The sequence below is a fragment of the Chelonia mydas genome, chromosome 16 (genome assembly GCF_015237465.2).
Source record: "Chelonia mydas isolate rCheMyd1 chromosome 16, rCheMyd1.pri.v2, whole genome shotgun sequence".
Taxonomy (NCBI): domain Eukaryota; kingdom Metazoa; phylum Chordata; order Testudines; family Cheloniidae; genus Chelonia; species Chelonia mydas.
The window spans coordinates 21,005,017-21,023,293 of record NC_057857.1 but is presented as its reverse complement, the minus strand read 5'-3'; the positions used below and the strand labels follow the sequence as shown (position 1 = coordinate 21,023,293).

Below are 18,277 nucleotides of genomic sequence, written 5' to 3'. Positions count from 1 at the left end.
CCAGAAGACTATAAAGGCAGGATAAAAATGCAGAACAAATAGGAGCCCAGTTGCAGCAAAAAAATTCTCACCGCAGGAAACCTGCATGAACACTCTGGACAGATTCACAATCTTCTGGGGCACCTGGGGCAGTGACTCAGATTAAGAAATTGCCTTGGGACATGCCTACCTTCTTCCCATCAGCTGTATATGCTCTAGCCTTCCAGGGGGCTAGAACTGCTCCACAACCCAAGCCTGAGACAGAGAGCACAGCAATCTCTGTCGTGGGTTAGAGCAGCCACAGCAGAATGGGAGATAGGCAGCAGCGGTCAGCAGTGAAGCAGGGGGATTCCTTGGTTCTGGCATGACCAAGTCTCATCTGCCTACGAGTCTGGTGGGATCAACTACTGGCATCTCCAGATGACTGCGTGGGGAATGCAACTTGACTTGCAGCTAGTGCAGCCCTATAAAGATCAATGAACCAATGCCTCCCCTCAGCGAACACCACAAGAAGACGCAGTGCACAGGGGCTCCCATCCGGTGCCAGTGGAAGAAGCGGATTGCCCACCTGGCCCTCTCATCAAACACATGCAAAGCAGCTCTACCACACCTCAGGGCGTCCCCCATCCATGAAAGATCCATCCCCCGCTACCTTTGCAGTCACTGCCCGCTCACTAGGCTCATCTCATTTACCGCACAGCTCCCTGCAAGGCAAGTGACAATTAAAAAGGTTACGTTGGTAATTGCTTAATTACATAGCTTAATAGGCTCCCTGCAAAATGCACGTGCATTGGAAGGCGATCTTTCAGTCGGAAGTAGCAGTTGCATTGCTGTGTGGGTTTATTAGACTGCAGCGCCACACAATGCTTTGCATATGGAACAGACACCCGGGTATTATGGGTGTATTACTCTATGCTTGGACGGGTTACGTGCTTATCTAAAGGCCCGGCACAGCCAGAATCTGTGACCTTTAGGACACATTCAAGGCCTGGCTGTTTTCTCAGGCCTTCACTGGAATGACTGTTACACAATGCATTTGGCCTGTGTTAGCAGGCTAGTCTTTGTACAGTCACTTGGAAGAGGCGTATTATTACTCGTATACGCTGACGTAACACCAGCACTGGGCACAGACCTTTACAGCAATAGCTGCCCCAGTCCCTGCCCCAGAGAGCTTTCAGTCTAAGTTAGACAAGCCTAGGACACAGAGACAGACAAAGGGAGGCAACAGGAAAAAGATAAAGCCAACAGCATGTCTGGTGAGCTCACAAGTCAATCGTGGGAGCTGGGGAATTTCCAAAGGGAGACGAGGGTCAGGCACAGGGGAGGAGCAGGCAGCACAGGGGGCATGTGGTGAGAAATTGAGGCATATGGACTTCTAAAAGAGGTTCAGTAGTCTGGAAAGGTTGTGAGCCACTGTTCTAGACACAAGGAGCAGTACAATACAAGGGACAAAGAGAGCAACACGGCAAGAAGACAGGTAAGCTGTTTGGGGCAGGGACTGACCTGTTCTGAGTTTGTACAGCACCCAGCACAATGGGGCCCAGACCCATGCCTGGTGCGCCCACGCACTACCACAATACATATAAACTATAGTGAGTGACAGGTGATGAGACGTAGGCGGGTGCAGAGCTGTGCAGAGCCCTGGGAAGAGGACAACGTATGGAACCCAGGAGTCCTGACTCCTAATCCCTGCTTCTAACTTCTCGGGATCTGCACTGACGGTGGTCATTTCACGCAAGCCAGGTAGCTGACCCCTTTTCCACTGAGACTTTAGGGGTCGTCCAGTGAAGACTTTAAAACCAGAGTCTCAACAACTTCCAGGTCTCTCCGGGGGGTGGGTGTTTGTAACGTCCTTCCATGGCATTGAAAGGATCAGTGTGTGGGCAACTCTAGCAATGACCTAGTTTAAGGCAATGAAGAGACTAATTGAAGGAATATTGCGTTAGTACGTTGAATAACTACTAAACCCACAGGCGCTTACTGTGTGGCGCCTAAAACAACCCCCTCAGGCAGGAGGCAGGAGTGCATGAACAGAACTCACGGGTAAGAGGGGAATGGCTCTCACAGGAATGGTTTAGAAATGCCTACGCTTGTAACACACAACGCTGGGAAACCCAGTACTGCTCTCTGGAGCTGCCACGCACCATCTCGCCTCCCTTGCTGGAGAAAACAGGGGAAGGGGGGCAGGGTTGGGGCTCAGAAAGGCAATTAAAGGCATAATTAGCTTGACTATGGCTGCTATAAAAGTATTATCAGATAGATAAGCTCTTCGTGGGGGCAATTATATGGCTGCTGCCAGTTACATACACGCGAGTGAAATGGCATCCTAGGGCAGGGAACAGCACCGCTGCTTTGCGATCTGAACAGCCTTCCTACAAAGAGGACCCCAGGGCAGGGGGGGGCCAACCTGTGGCTCCGGAGCTTCCTGCGGCTCTTCAGAGGTTAATATGCAGCTTCTTGCACAGGCACCGACTCCGGACTGGAGCTACAGGTGCCAACTTTCCAATGTGCCTGGGGCAGGGGGGAGCGGATGGGGGCTGCTGGCGTATTCCTGTGGCTCTTTGGCAATGTACATTGGTAAATACTGGCTCCCTCTCAGGCGCAGGTGGGCCACCCCTGCCCCAGGGCATGTTCCAAGAGAAACAGCTCTGTGCAATATGTCCTACCCTCCTGAGCTGCCTGCACCGCAGGGCTCTGTCCTGGGATCCCAGCTCTTCCCTGGGCTGCTGAGTTTCATTTAGGAGACACAGGCTCCTGCAGCCCTCCATGTCATTCACTGTTCAGCAAAGCTACATGAGGTCCAAACTAGCCACACTGCTGCGTGGCTCTGGCCAAACCCATGTGGGCCAGGAGGGGAGAGGATGGGGCACGAGTTGCAGAATGTTTTCTTTCACCCCAGCATTTCCACGGCCAAAAACTGAGGGAGAGAGCAGGGAGCTTCCAGCAGGCTGGTACAGGAGGGAAGTAAATATTTCTGCTTTGGAGAGGCAAATCCTCACAGAACAAACAAATAAGGAGCCAAGTGTTACCCCTCATTACTTCATAGCCTGGGAAATATCGATTGCACATAAACAGCCAGTTAGTTAGAGCTTAGTCGGAGGTGGGTTTTGTTCTACCATCCATCTGGGGAAGAGAGTTTTGATCTGTTTACATGTTTATAAAACTGGCTCACATATTTTTAAGATGGGCCAGAAATGAATTTAGGCATTGAGACTACTGTGCTGCAGGTTTACAAAACTCAGAGAGTAACAGCTGCATTTCTAATCACGACGATGCACCTTTCTATAATGCCTTTCCTCTGAGGATCTCAAAGCACATTACAAAGATTACGTCTCACATCACCACGTTAGGAGACATTATATTGCTTTACAGATGGGGAAACTGAGGTACATAGCAAGTCAATAGGGCAGCCAATAACCAAATCCAGGAGCCCCAACTCCCAACCCTGTGTAACCACAAGCCCATGCCTCCTCTTCAAAGAAACAACCGTGCCACTTTCAGGTTAATCTTTTCACAAATATAAAAAGAGCCAAGAAAACTGCACCCAGCACCGGAGCACATTTAAGTCTGGATATTTTTCAGACTTTCCAGTGGGCTGGAGCAGCTCCATAAACCTAGATCCTTTGCTTTTAACTTTATCAAATGCCTTTCCCTTTTCTCCCCAGCTATCTTCTGCCTTGGCTACTGGTCAGGGTTTTGCAGGCACGTTGAACTCTCCAGCCGCCTGCGGGAGAGTCCAGGGCTTTGGAGCAGAGCCCGGAGCTGGAGTGCGGAGCAGCAGGTTTTTGCCTGGAGCTGGAGCAGAGCCGGAGCACAGCTCCGAAGCCCTGCGGGAGACACTTTTCTTCCTCCTCAAACACCCACCCAAAATAGCCCTGTCCTTGAGTTAGGTGCGGGCTTGTTATCTATATTTTCCACAGGCTAATCTGCAGCATGGGCACAGCTGTGCGGCCAGGCCCAGTCAGACACAAAGAGAAAATGGAGTGAGAGGAAAGGCAGGAACAAAAAGAGGATGAGATGAGGAATCTTTGCCACTACAGCTTGTCCTGGTGGTTCTCAGGCCTGAATGCTAACAATCCCACCCCACCTCATCCCAGAGCCTCTGATGAAACAGTGCTGCAGTGTCCACAGGAATGGTCCAAAATGCTACAGCTTTCCCTGAGGACCTGCAGTACTTTGGACCTTTACTGTTTCACACCACGCTGCTCTCTCTCCAATAAGGGGTAGGTCTACACAGCAGCTGGGAGGTGCAATTCCCAGCTCAGGTAAACCTATACGCCCTAGCGCTGCTCAGGCTAGCGCCTAAAAATAGCAGTGTGGTCATGGTGGCTTGAGCTAGTCGCTTGAATACAATCCCACCCAACCTCTGGGTGTGTCCTCGGGTGGCCAGCGCTGTCTTTGGCAGCTTGAGCAGGTCTAGCGCATGTCTGGCTAGCCACGCTAGGAGGCGCCCTCCCAGCTGCTGCGTCGATATCCCTGAAGGGAATTTAAGTACCAGGATGATATAGCGAAGAGAAGCAGCTAAACTCTCGTACCAGAAACACCAGCTGGCACTGACAGCAGAACTCGTGCCAGGAGCCTTTTCTCGGGAGTGGCACCAGCACCTCAACACCAGGTGGAGGGCCCTGTAGAACGAGGTGGTACGTCTTCACTGCAGAAAGGACGTTGTTTCCTTAGCCCAGGTTAAAGTAACAATGAAGACACAGCAACCTGGCTTTTAACTTGGGTTACTGGCTCAAATTCACCCTGAGGCTCCCCACAGGTTGTAACACGAGCTGCTAAACTGAGCTGCTGTATCTTCACTCCTGTTTTAACTTGGGTAAATTAAACCAAATTAAAAGCCCAGCTTTCCTTGCAGTGAAGACATGCCCTTGGACTGAGCCACGTGCTTCACTAGTTTAAGTAGTTGACATACCCATTATAGGCTGGACGGTCTTACTGCTAATCACCCCAGAAGTCTCCTTTAACCAAGTGAAGGGAAAATAGCACAGAGCTGGTATTTTTGGCATTCCTGCCCATTTCTTATTTTAATAAACCACTACTGCGTTGTACCAGCCTGAAAGGCGGTGGGCCAGACTTTGCCTTCTGACATGGGTGTGCAATGCCCACTGATTTCCAAGGGATTGGTGTGCATGGATCTGGGGGCAGAATTGGACCCCATGGTGTTATTGACCATTTACATATGGCACCACGCTGCTTTACAGAGAGTAAAGGTACAGTGCTTACAATATAGCCCTGACTCTGCCGTAACCCCATGTTTCTGACAGTGGGAGGGGTAGCATAGTGCCTCATGGTGCACAGGAGTCGATGAGGGAAGGGGGAGACAAGAATGATTTTGCAGCCCCTCTGCACTGCTAAGGTCAGCTGTGCAGCTCAGCAGCTGTTTGCCCTGCTTCCAGAGGCTCACATTCTCTCCCTAACACTTGGCTCAGTGCAGCCCCCACTGTCCTGCTCGATCCCCACCCCAGCCAGCAATGTTGCATGGCACCCACGCACTTTACCCCCGCCCCTCAACCTAGGCGTCTTCTCTTTCTTAGCACTTGTCTATACACTGTACTAATTTAACTAAGCGATGCAACCCCCAGGGTGAGAGCCGTATTGTGATAAAGGTGTATAACTTTGTACCAGTATAACTGTGTGTCGATAAATCCTCATTCAGGTATAAATTCTCTACTGACATTAGATGTTTTCCTTCTCTCTCCTCTCCCTCCTTCCCCAGCTAACTGAGTCTCAGCATGTGGTTACAATCAGGAAAGTGGCTCTCAGAAAGACATCTTCAAGAGTCAGATTTATTCCTCCCTCTTACTTGCACTTGGCTTCCACGCCATCACGAGATTTCAACAACTGCCTGACATTACCCTGACATCAGCAAAGCAGGGGAGGCTCTTTCTGCTCTTCTCATTATGCCCGGGCCAACAAAGGGGGGGTTGTGCCAGGCTACTGGATGAGGCAGAGCAGAATCCCAGTTGTTCTTTCACTGCTATAACGGCTCTGACGTCAAATCCCACATTTTACAAAAGTTGGGGAAATTGAGGCACAGAGCCGTGACGTGACTTGGACAAGATCAACCAGCAAGTCAGTGATGGAGCAGGAAACAGAATCCAGAACTATGCTGCAATGAACAGACAAGAGAAATGTTGCTGGGGCTGGACAGTCTTTCTGGGGGATCTGCTGATCTCTGTATAGCAGTCCGTGCATATGCCCTCCCTGCCTCTGGGTCTAATCTCCATCAGTCACCTGGGAGGGAAGGAACACAGAGCCTGGCTCAGAAACACTCCATTGCAGATGCCAAAGCCCCATAGCAAGGCGTGGCTCACAGTTTTGAAAAGATCACTGCGGATTGAGAACAATTGCCCTCCTGTCGCCCGGCAGGCCTCTGAAGAGTGACCGTTAATCCCAGAGAGAGGGCTGGACGCAGCAGGCAGCCACGCCGCGCACTGTCTGCAGGGTAACAGGGTCGTGTTCAATAGAGGTTCTGCCCATCTGCGAGAGCTGCACTGGATGAACACATCTGCCCAATACCTACATGCTTCATTGAAGGATTAAGCCATATTTACAGCAAATCAGTGATGGAAATCAGGGCCTGAAACAGCGCGGGAGCAGGAGCAATTAGCAGCTAACGAATCTGCACAGATAGATGATAATCCACTGGACACTTAGCTCTCACTTCATCTTTAATTGCTGCTTTAGCATCGCAACTGCAGCCAACAACCACCAAAAAACCTTTATCAGCAAAATTAATGACCAGCCATTTATTACGGTGTCTGTGCTCTACAGCTGAGTGAGGGCAGGAGAAAGGGACTGGAGCACTGCCGAGGTTTGTGGAAATAGCTCCTCGGAAAGTGCAGGCACGTGTGCCACATGCTGGCATGAGAGTGGCTACCTGGGCTAGTGGAGACTACGGCGGGTCGGGAGAGGGAGAGGGGTTGTTGTCAGCTGACTCTCCGGCGCGTATGCCCACCATGTGTAGTGCAAACCTTGCAAGGGCAGCGTGTAAACTAGCCCCAGTTCAAACCCAGTCCCCATACCCTCAGGCCTTGGTCACTGTGCCCTCGAACCCAGCTGGGCTCTGTGCCCTTCAATCTCATTTAGCCGTGTATCCTGCACCCTCTGACCTGACTCAGCCCCCTGCCTGCATCCCCATGCCCTCAAATCCCATTTGGCCTTAGGCCCGGCACCCTCAATCCCAATTCTACTCCATCCCATTTCTGTGTTTTGGCCGCCATTCAGACTCAAACCAGATCCCTGATTCAAATGCAAACACTGCTCCCCATGCCCTGGTTCTGATTTGCCCTCTAATGCATTCCCTGCACAGCGCTGCACCCAGTGCAGCCACGAACTTGAACCTGAGCCTAGCCCGATGTGGGATCTGAAAATGGCCTCACCGGCTCATCCCTAATAATCCTCCAGCTCAGACACTAAGGAGCCAACTCTCAAGCTTCCCCCTCAGCCTGGCCTCTGGCACTTCTACTGGACTCACAAACTCCACTGTGAGGGATGAAGCAGCAGAGGCTGCAAATGGGGCATCATTTCCACTGCCTAATTTTCAGGGCTTGGAGTCTCTGGTGTCAATAATTTCTAATGCTAACGCACCCCCGGCTGGAGCCGCCCTGGGCTAGCATGGCTTACTCCAGAGGTGGGCCAGCCAGCGGGCTTACAGCTGGGGGGAATTTGGGTCTGAAGGAGCTGCTGCCGGCCAGCTCCAAACCAGGTACAGTTCAGAGCTCTCCAGACGCCCACCCCGCAGAAACACAACAGCCACATTAAGAGCAAACAAACAACGAACTCAGCTAGGTCTCCTACAGGTTGGGAAGGAAGGAAGAGAGAGACCGTTTCTATTTTTGGATGCATGGGAGATGCTCCAATACCACTGTGATGAGGGCCAGACAGACAGCTACAGAGCGAGGAGACAACATGGCAATACAGCAATCAGGCTTTTCTAAAATTTGAGCTTTTTAAATGCTATCTCCCTCTGCTCCAGCTTCCAGCAGGGATCCGGGTTCTCTCTGTGCGAGCCAGGGCCCTCACATTAAACAGCCTCCCAGCTCCATTCGAAACAGACACACAAACCTGAGCTGAGGTAAAATGGGAGCATTTGCTGCTGGAGGATTCACTTGCGAACCCCTGACAAGCTTCCAGGAGCGGACGAGAGAGAGAATGGGGTAAGGCCGTTATCTGAGCTGAAAGCCCTGCCTGTCTGCACTCCCACTGGTCACTGAAGTGCTAGGCACGGCAAGCAGAACGCAGCTTCTGCAGGACAAACGCTAAATAATAGAGAGACATTCTCTTCCTCCCGAAGTACCAGCGTTTTGTTAACAATCAGTATTTGAGACTCAGTCTAGTTCCCTCATCCCCAGACCAATGCCCCCCACTAAGCCCTTTGTCAGCAGGCTCAGCAGAGAGGCTGGGGACAGGCTGGGCCATAGCCGAAATTCCCCCTCGCACCTGGAGCTGCTCCCTTTCCAGAGCAGTGAGGGAAGCTTGCTCTGCAGTCTTTGGACTCCCGGGGTGGCCACTGACGTCTCACTAGTCCCAATGTACTAAAAATAAAATAACTTTAATGCAAATCCATGAGTCGGCACCCGGCCTTGCCTACCCACGTGAGTAGCCCTGTGGATCCCAGAGGGGATGACTCATGTGAGCAGGGTTTGTGGCATCAGGTCTTTCCTGTAGAAAGCCAACCACCGCCCCGTATCATTGCTCTTTGCTAGTGATGACCAGGGAGCAGCCTCACCAGCCCAGCACCCCACCCCACTCAACAAGCCCATTCTTGGCTTTCTTCAGCTCCGTGCCTGCCTTTGGCTAAGTCACATGGGAGCGGGAGGGGGTTGTGCTTGGCTTTGCCATGTCCCGCAGGACCCCCAGCACAGCACAGCCCAGACATGAGCTTGTTGTTGCCCGCGAAGCTCTCATGCGCACGTGTCTCCTCACTGCGTCTCATCACTCAATCAGCGGCGCAGAGGGTTTGCTGTGCTAGCGAACACTCTGCAGCGCCCTGTTTGTCACACCGAGGCAGGGGCGACCAAGGCAGAGGGAGGAGGGGGCGTTGTCTCCCAGTGAGTATCCCTTTCACTGTGCTGCTGTTTTTATTTTTATTTCTCTTTGCTTGTCCAGCTCCTCTACACAAGATGCAGCACCCGGCTCCCATGCTCCAATAATTCCTGTTGCTCTGACAACTCTCTAACCCTTGTGCTAAACGCTGACGGCAGATGACAGGCAGCGAAAGCAGAAGCTCCACTGTAGGGGGATATTTATCCAACCTGTTTACTGTTTGCTATTTCCCCAGTGGAGTATCTCTGGGCTCTCGAGCAGCGATGCACAGACACGTGGAAACACACTTGCTCCTTCCTGAGCCTCTCTGGGTCTGGCCACAGGAGGGGCTCGGGCAAGTAGCAGCGTGACAGCACTCACAGACAGACACAGCTACCAAGGCCAGACCTACACGTAGAACGTTGGTCCATATGGTCACGCTGGTCTGGGGTGTAGGTTTTTTATGACCGTTTTATACTGGCAAAAGCCCTATACCGGCAAAACCAGACACAGTTATACCAGCCAAAATAGTGCGTTATCTGGTATCGCTCATTTCATTTGTATACGCACGCTCCTGCTGGTATCAGCTACATCTCCACTAGAAGGGCTTGTGCATGCAGCTGTCCCAGCAAACCTTTGCTAGTGCAGACTAGGTCCAAGTCAGCGGCAGAATCAGCAAGGGCAGAGGTGGCCTCAGGTGCTTTCTGATGGAGCAATCGCAGAAAGTCACTGGCCGAGCTGATCCTGCACCCACTGAAGGCAACGATACCAAGGGCCGCTGGACCATGTCTGGGTTTGATGTTCCTCCCTGTGACCAAGAAGACGGTGGCGACGTCTACCTTTGGAGCTGGTGTGATTCCCAGCCCCAGGAGACGTACTCGTGCCAGCTCTCGTTGAGCTAGCAGGCTAAAAGTGGAACTTAGCCTCAGCAGTGCGAGGGGTGGGATGAGCTAGAAACCCCAAGTCCACGGCTGTCAGAGAGCCTAGGCCAGTACTCGGGGCGCTAGCCCGTCCTGCCGCTTGCGCTGCCTCGGTGAGAGCTGGCATGAGTATGTCTCCTGAGGCTTGGAAGACAGCCCAGACATACCCTGAAACAGGGCACAATGTACCCCTGGTGCCCCTGGGAGCAGCTCCCTGCTCCCTGACAGTTAATCCCCTTGATGAAGCTTTGCTGCCTTGACCCAGTCTATTGGTCTGGTTCATCTCCGCACGTAGGAGGTGAAGAGCAGACAGGAGGGGAAGCCCCAATTCCAGTTCTCAAGCAGGCTGCAAGACTCCTTAGCACCGCAGAGGCTTTGGAAAGCTTGCTGAGCCATCAAGCCAAGGCCCCCACTCCCTAGCTGGTAAGTTCAAGGAGAAATTAATGGACAAAATGAAAACTGGCCATTTGTCCCATTCACACCTCGCCCTCCCACTACCGCTGCTGGGCTACCATTGCCCATCCAAGTTATACTGATGTTGCATGGGGACGTACACTCCGCAGCATGCTCTGTGCGTACTCCCCTGCCCGGACCTAAATGCTCCGTGCTTGGCTAGGCTATCTGTGAAGTGAGGTTCACTAAGTCAGTCACTCCGCCTCTCTTCCCCTCCCTGCATCCTCACACAGAACAATTGAAACTACTCGCAGAAATCTCAGACTCCCCCAGGCCGGCCGCCCAAAGCCCAGTGGTGGGGGATTCACAGGGATGTTAGCAGTTCATCCAGCTGAGCTCAAAACAGCTGGTCTTCCAGAGTTTGCAGCTCTGCCACATCAGTCCCCCTCACCTGGAAATATCAGTATCCTGTGAGTTCCTCACCAATCCGAAAGCAGGGACAAGAGACACTGCAGTGCTAATGGACCCATTTGCATGTGCCTGAGGTGGGCTCCTCTCTAACACCTCCCACATACTGCACAATTTCTTCCGTGGCCCTGACCAATGAGGCACACATCCCACTGGGACAAGTGCCAGTGAATGGACTGAGCGAGAAGCAATTTACTGACAATAAATAAAAACAGTCTGCTTAAAAAGACCAGGACCCAGTAAGCCCACTACATGTGCTGCTAACTTGTCTATGGTAAAAGAAGAATTATAAACATGGTCAATGGGGAAGGGCCGAGCCAAAGTTCAGATCCATGTGTAGCTGGGGGGTATTTGGATCTGAGGTTCTGCATCAGGTCTGTCTATAAGGGGATTGGTACAGGTGATGTGGGGATCTTACCTTGGCCTTCCCAGTGCTTTGCAGAATATGGACCAGGGCAGAGGCCATCTCCTCTTTGTTCTTCACACTCAACGCAGGCTCCAGCACTGAGCAGAGCACCATGTAATTGTTAGTGATGTACTCGGCAAACTCCTTGTACATCTCCATGGGGAGGATGCTCATGCTCTGGTAGCGTGACTTGATGCGGATCATAGGCCCTGCGGACTTGCCCTTGCTGGGGTTGGGGCTGATGACAGGGTACCACTTCTCCACAAACTGCCGCCCCGTTACAGAGCCCACGGGGATATTCACCTGCCCGATGAAGTTGGTCTTGTCTTTCTTTTTTTTCTTGTCAGTCTCTTTGTATAAGTGCACTGTAATGGTTTTGAGCGACGGGAGGTTATTAAATTCAAAGTGCTCCCCCCAAAAGACGTTGTCAGTTTTCAATTTACAGGTAGTTCGTGCGTAAAGAACGTCATCCAGGCATAATTCACACAAGTACTTCTTCTTGGCTGGCAGGTCCTTGGCTTCAATAATCCATAACTTTAACATATTCTCTACCCTTCTGCTGTTGTCCTGGAAAAGAGACACAAAGGAAAAGGTCAAGTGAAAAAAAAAAAAAGGTACACAAACCGGAGAAATGAGTTAATTATTTCTGATGTGCTAAACGAGCAGAGGCTTAATTACATTTTATTTTAAGGAAATACTGGCTCTCAGGAATTTGCATAATAACACTACTTATGTTAATTTTCCAAATATCACTGTGCTCTCCATGTCTGTTGGTGCCAATTAATATAAAGGGACAAGGCAGATAAAATCCCTCCAAATTAAAAATGTACCATTTCCAGTTCTACTGCCAGGAAGGCCTCACAAAAAACAGGAAGGAGCCCTACCAATAATTAATGACTTTTTGTAAAACAGAAGCTATTGCACAGGTGTTTTCCCCTGTTTGTTCCATTGTTGTTATGTGGCAGCACTGGAACAGTGTATTTCCTTTTCTGTAGCATGGCAGGAATAGAAGCATCCTCAAGTCCACACATGGATCACTTCATTTGTGACTGGAGTGCAACCACTTCTGGGGTGGAAAGCAGCAGCTGTTGCATCACTGCCTACATATTTTAGGACAAGAACGAAGACTATTTAATTCAACTGAAACACTAGGGGGATTAAGGGAGACGGAATGAGTTACCTATGAGCTAAGCATTATTATTAGTCAGAAGTAAAACTTTGGCCTGGGTGCCACTTTTAACACTAATGCTGTGAAGGATACCATGGAATCTTTAATGACCCTCAAATGGTCATGAACTCATCCCGATGAGGTAGCTCCAGGGGTACTGGTTTCAGTGATGACTTCAAGGAAAGAGCACCCCATAGTGAATCACCAACAACAGATTCTGCAGCACCCTCAGCTTTCCTTGGGTGCCTCCTATAACAGTAACGACCAGGCCTGACCCAGCTTCAGTTAGGAGAGTGGAGAGCACAGTTGGTGGAAGTACACAATGGGGTGATGTGGGCTCAGGAAGTGCACATGCAGGAAATTATACAATACTACTAAAATCCTGGGATAAAAATATCCAATCAGATACTGAGAGTCTGTGTCTAGAAACTCAGACAAAAGGAGGAAAGTTAGCAGAGTCAGTGCAGGGCACTTTTCAAGATGGTGGCAAGTTTCCAAATGAGTGCCCATTGAACAGAGCTGCTCTGGGCCACGTTCAGCTACATCGACACAGAATAACCCCTCCTAATAACTGTTCTAGAGATGCTGGTGGGAGACACGTCGTCCCAGTCTCCCAGAGCTCTCTGCAGGTGGCTACAGCAACAGCTGCCATGCTCTGAAAGCAACCACAGCACAGGGGCTGAATTCAACACACAGTAGAACGTGCCCTGAGGGATAAGTTAGTCTCTCCACGCTGCTGTTTCCCCTCCTGTATTATGGAGGGCTCATTAGTTAGGGTACAAAATTTGGTGCTGAACTGGGGCACCAAACTTTGTGACATTAAGGGCTGCATTAGCAGCTTTGCAGGGGGCCCAGACCTGTGCCTAACCAGCATACACAGTTACCTGCTGCTGCTAGCAAGAATGAATGCACAGAGCCCCTTCACTCTGAGCAACAAAAACAGCTTGTTGGTTGAGTGTGTCAGCTGTGAAACCCTACAGGTGATCTGCTTTGTCCTTACCCTGGCGCACAGAGAAGGGGGCAGCTCTAGGCTCCCTTTTAAGGTGCCTTTAGCTTCGACTAGCTCTAAGGGCACATTTTCAGCCCCCACCCCCCATGCTCAACTGACAGAAAAGAGTTTGTTGCTGCAGTTTTAAATTCAGCAGATATAGGGAACAGGATGGCCTGGTAGCCTGGGTACAGGAATGGGAGCCATGTCCAAGCCCAAATTCCTCCATGGCCACATGCAACTCACTGAGATTCTGTGCCTCCATTTCCCCATCTCTATGTGGCTCGCAAACCCCAAAGGTGGCTCGCAAACCCCACCAGTGCCAGAGGGGCTGCTGTGAGGACTGAATATCTAGGGTTGTATTCTACCCCTGACGTCACCGTTTGTCTGGGGGCCGCCTGGTAAAGCACTCTGAGGACCGGAAGCCCTAGATAAGTAGCAAGTATCATTAGTACTAAAACAAGACTGCAGGTTCTTGAGGTTTGATTGTTTCTCAGCGACAGCCCAAGAGGCACGTACTGGGGAAGAGAGGGCAGGAAATAATTGGCACTTTCCCGTAAATATAATTGTGGCAGAAAGTAATATGGAAAAAAGCTGACCCCCAATTACACTTAGTCACTAAAATGACACTATGTCCCCTGCTGCTACCATGCACTGGGTTATAAAATGTAATAACGAGGAGCAGAACTATTACAGAGGCAATTCCTCAAAGCCGCTACCTTATTTGGGTGCACGGCACGCCGCAGGTTCTCCATCCATTTATCTCGTTCTGCTGCAGAGCGACAGGAGAAGCATTTACTTCCTGATGAAGTCGTCACCTGCATGGAAAGGAACGGGGGTTATTTCTCAACAAGCACATTACAGACCTGGCTTTGGGGAAATTATAAAAAGGGGCTGGCTGGTGCTTTTATTAACACAAGCCAACAGCTTTTGCCAGGGAGTCGCCTCTAAGGCTAGTGCGCACGTCGGGCTGAGACCTCAAGCACAATGTTGAGCATCACAAGGGGTTAATCCTGGAGGCACATTGAGCCCACTTCCCCTCCCTCACATTGGTGCCAACCTGGAGTGATGGCACCAGAGCTGGGAGTTACCTCAGGGACCACCTGCCCCTCCGAGCCTGAGCTTCATTAAGCCATCAAGCGAGTGAGAGCAACTCAAGGCCCAATCCCGAGAGGGGCTGAGTGATGCAAGTTTCTAGTGCTCAGCATCTCTCAGGATTCAGCCCATACTCTGCAATTAGTCAAACCTCTTTCCTTTCCCCAACAGGGAATCCGAGCCCCTGCCACCGCATCCTGTCCCTCTGACTCCACCTCTACTCGCTGGGAGTAGCTGCACTAGGAAAGAAAGAGTTTAATAACATTTCTGAGACTCCGCTTGGCCATCATGACATTGCCATCCAGGAATGGCTTTAGATCAATGACATTTCCACAACGTTCCCTAGCCTCCAGCAGGCTTCCCCCTACACTGCACAGAAATTCAGCATGAGCAAATCCGCCTCTGCATATGCTGCCTGATGGCCAGGGATAGGAGGGACGCAACACTTAGCAAGAGTCCTCAGGTGCCAACCATTTTCCTATTCACCTCACTGAGTTTTCTCAGCATTAATTACTGTACAGGGGTCTACAAAGGCCAGTAAGATTCCTAAGCAGCTTCTTTCCAGCTAGCTGCAGCTCTGAAGTATCATGCGCCTATTAAATATGTATATTCCTCAAACAACTCTCCTTGAAACCCTGCTGGCAAATCAATAGACTATGATTTGGCATTAGGAATTCTGTATTATTCATAAAAACTTCATTCGGCTGCTTTGACCTCCTTTGTATTCATTGCATCTGTCCACATCCAATAATATTCTTTTTGAACGTCCTTGTTTGCAGACTGAAGGTATCCTACTCACACTTCAAATAAGCCCCCTTGGAGTATTATTTCCTCTGCTCCCTACTTGCAGAGTTCCTTGAATTTTCATCTTTTACCTCAGCTGCATTTGTTTTCCCACCTGGCAGGCTGGGTTCACCACTTTCACGGGACGCAATCTTCTTTTGCTTTGTAAATGCTCCATGAAGTTTAATCTGTTCCTTCAGTGCAATCAGCATCAGGCCATCATTTCTCATTGGCTACCGTCGTGGCTGAGGTTAACACATATTATGCCTTTGAACAGAGGTTTCATGTGCCTCTATGGTATTTTCCAAATGGGACAAAAGAGAAGAGGTCCAACGTTACCTTCGCCGAGTGGATCCAATAGCCCTTCCACCTCTTGATATTCCAGCCAATTTCAGGTAGCTTCTGCTTCATGAGCTGTTCAAACCACTGCTAATGGCTAAGAGCAACCTTTTCTACTAGATTGCCATGCATCCATGCACTGTACTATAAATCTAAAGGATTCCTCTGGGCATGATGGAGTTATCTTTTATTACTGTTGAGAATGGAAGACTCCACATTAACAGGATTGCTTGTAGCATCTCTGCCCACTTTTCTTTTTGGCATCTTTACATGCTTCTGTATGACCGCTACATTCCTCATGGTTTTCCTGCAACAAATCTGGTCTGCTTTATCCAGGCTGCATGATCCCACTTCCTCCTCTTCCTGCTATGGCATTTTTGCTGGGCTTGTCAGAATATCTTGACCATTTGCACAGAAGATACCCTGGAGCTGCACTCGTGGTCAGTCTAGCCACGGCACCTGAATGACAACTTTCCCTAAAAACAGAGAGTGCAAAACTGCATCACTTTCGCATACAAAAAAGTATGGCTAACACTGAGTTAAAGGCACAAAGATCAAGGTAGACTCTGTTACTTCCGGAGTTACTTAACAATAGATTTTATAGCTAAATAACATGGAAGAACATAGCATCAAATGCCCCTACAGATTGCTCAGTAACTGCTATAGAGGGGTGAATTTTGAATGTACAGAACTTCAGTTCAGATCCAAAATGGAATCCAAAATGTGGGGGAATTTGAGGGTCTCTTCTCTTTTTACCCTAGTGATTAGACTTTGGAAGATCCAAAGTAATCACCAGGTAACGTACCCTATACTCAAATCTGGAGGACAGAGGTCTTGTACTCTAATGCTATGACCATGTCATTTAATGGCAATTGTCAGGGGCCAAATTCTGCAATCCTAAATGAAGCAAAACTCCCATTTAAATTCTGGGGAATTGTGATTAAGGACAACAGAATTCAGCCCTTCCATGAGGCTGCACCATTTAATCCCTGAGGGACCAAAAATTTTCGGATTGCTATTGGCTGAAATTCTCTTTAGGGCCAAATTCTGCTCTGTGACATAGGTAACTCCCACTAAAACCAATAGGATTTACTCCCATATAAATCAGAGTAGAATTTAGCCCTTGTTCTACCCTAATGTCTGTTAATTCAATGCCAACTGCTTATGGTTTACCATTGTTTAATAAGATGTGCATCTACTATATTTTATAACTACCCATCAATAAATTGGCATTAATTTAACAAACAAATATTCTATTAAATCCCAACTCAATGGATCACTGGATAATTATTCAAAAGTTAAATTCTAAGGTTTCCTCTCATAACAACCCTTCATAACTGGGGCATTCTGCATGTGTCAGACCAGAAAGTCTCCTGGCCCATTAGGAGTTGAAGGCCATGCCCAGCATATGTGCCTGGAAAGGCAATTTTCCCCAGATTTGCAAGAATGCCTAGACTTTGACCTGTGACCTAAATGTCATGCGATATAAATGATCTTCATGAGCTATTAATGATCTCCATGAAGACAGTATTCTGTTCACTTCAGGATTTTTAGATTTGCTAAAACAGTGTTAATGGACTCAAGTACTCAATTAGTAGTACTTGTTAATTGCTAACACTTATTTACTCTCATTATCCCCATTCCCTGAATGGACGGTTCCTCTAGTTAAACCAAACTGCCTTGTGACTTTTGCTACTATCTGAAAAACAGAATTGGGTTACATAACGTGCATTTGCAATTGGCTCATCTTTGTATAACAACAACAACTTTGCAATTCCATCAGCTATTTCAGCCAAGGGTCTGAACTGACTTTATGAACGAGAGTTAAGCCTACATTGTAGCAGGAATGGTGAGCATTCTCATACCCACGTTACAGAGAAGTTACGTGACCTGTGCCTGGACTGCAGGGGTACCACACACACAAAGAACCATGCCTATGGCTGGCATGCAGAGTGTTTGGAAGGTTATCTGAGGGCGAGGGCTAATTGGAACTGCAACTGTGCCAATCCAGCTGACATCCCCTTGTGCAGGTTGGGGGTGAAGGTGAAAGAGAAGGTCGGATGGGTAGGAGCAATTGCAGCCCTGAGGCTACAATAGCAATCAGGAAATGTTGTTGTAACTGCTGCACATCCTTCCTCCCATCCCCTGAAAGAATCTCTAGCACATGGCCCAGACACTGGGGCTGTCTGCTGGGACTCGCATTTGGCCTGCAGTGGGTAAGCAGCAGAGGCAGGAAACAGAATCCCAGAGTTCTGATTCCCACTCCTGGTTCTAATCACTGAACTCCTCAACTGGCAGAGCCAGGAATAGGCTCCAGGAACTCTGATGTCCAATCTCCTTCAGGAGACTAAACTGCCTAATACAGATTTAGCACACACAGCACATGCATCAGAACTAGATCATTATATTGGCTCGGAAACTTTTCTTCCATTTGTTTAGGAGAGAGAAAAAGCAGATGTTCAATAAGTTATTTGGAAGGATAAAAATAATAAAAAAAACCCCAAATAAATATCGATCCCCACATTTTGCAGGAGGACGAGATTTAGAAAGACGGGGAAGTTCCACGAGAACAAATAGAAAGAAAATCCTAAAACACAGTGAGCCAAATTTGGACCTAGTGGAAGCAGGTGCATTACTATTGACTTCAAAGGGCACACATCTACTTACACCTGATCTGAATTTGGCCCCACTGCAGATGAATATAACTG

The 18,277-nt window shown here is 49.3% G+C and overlaps 1 protein-coding gene across 35 annotated transcripts in view; it reads right to left on the bottom strand.

The window, feature by feature from the left end:
• Positions 1-18,277, bottom strand: part of LOC102934027 (DAB2 interacting protein) — a 435,191-nt gene that overhangs the window by 55,623 nt on the left and 361,291 nt on the right. For all 35 annotated transcript variants that reach the window (XR_006286127.1, XM_043530251.1, XM_043530243.1 and 32 more), the window contains 2 exons: positions 14,072-14,170; positions 11,209-11,763 (listed from right to left, as the gene is read on the bottom strand). Coding sequence is in view for 34 of the 35 variants with exons in the window: in XM_043530251.1 (XP_043386186.1) it covers positions 11,209-11,763; positions 14,072-14,170 (654 nt within the window). In the remaining variant the exon portion in view is untranslated. The remainder of the gene's footprint in view (positions 1-11,208; positions 11,764-14,071; positions 14,171-18,277) is intronic.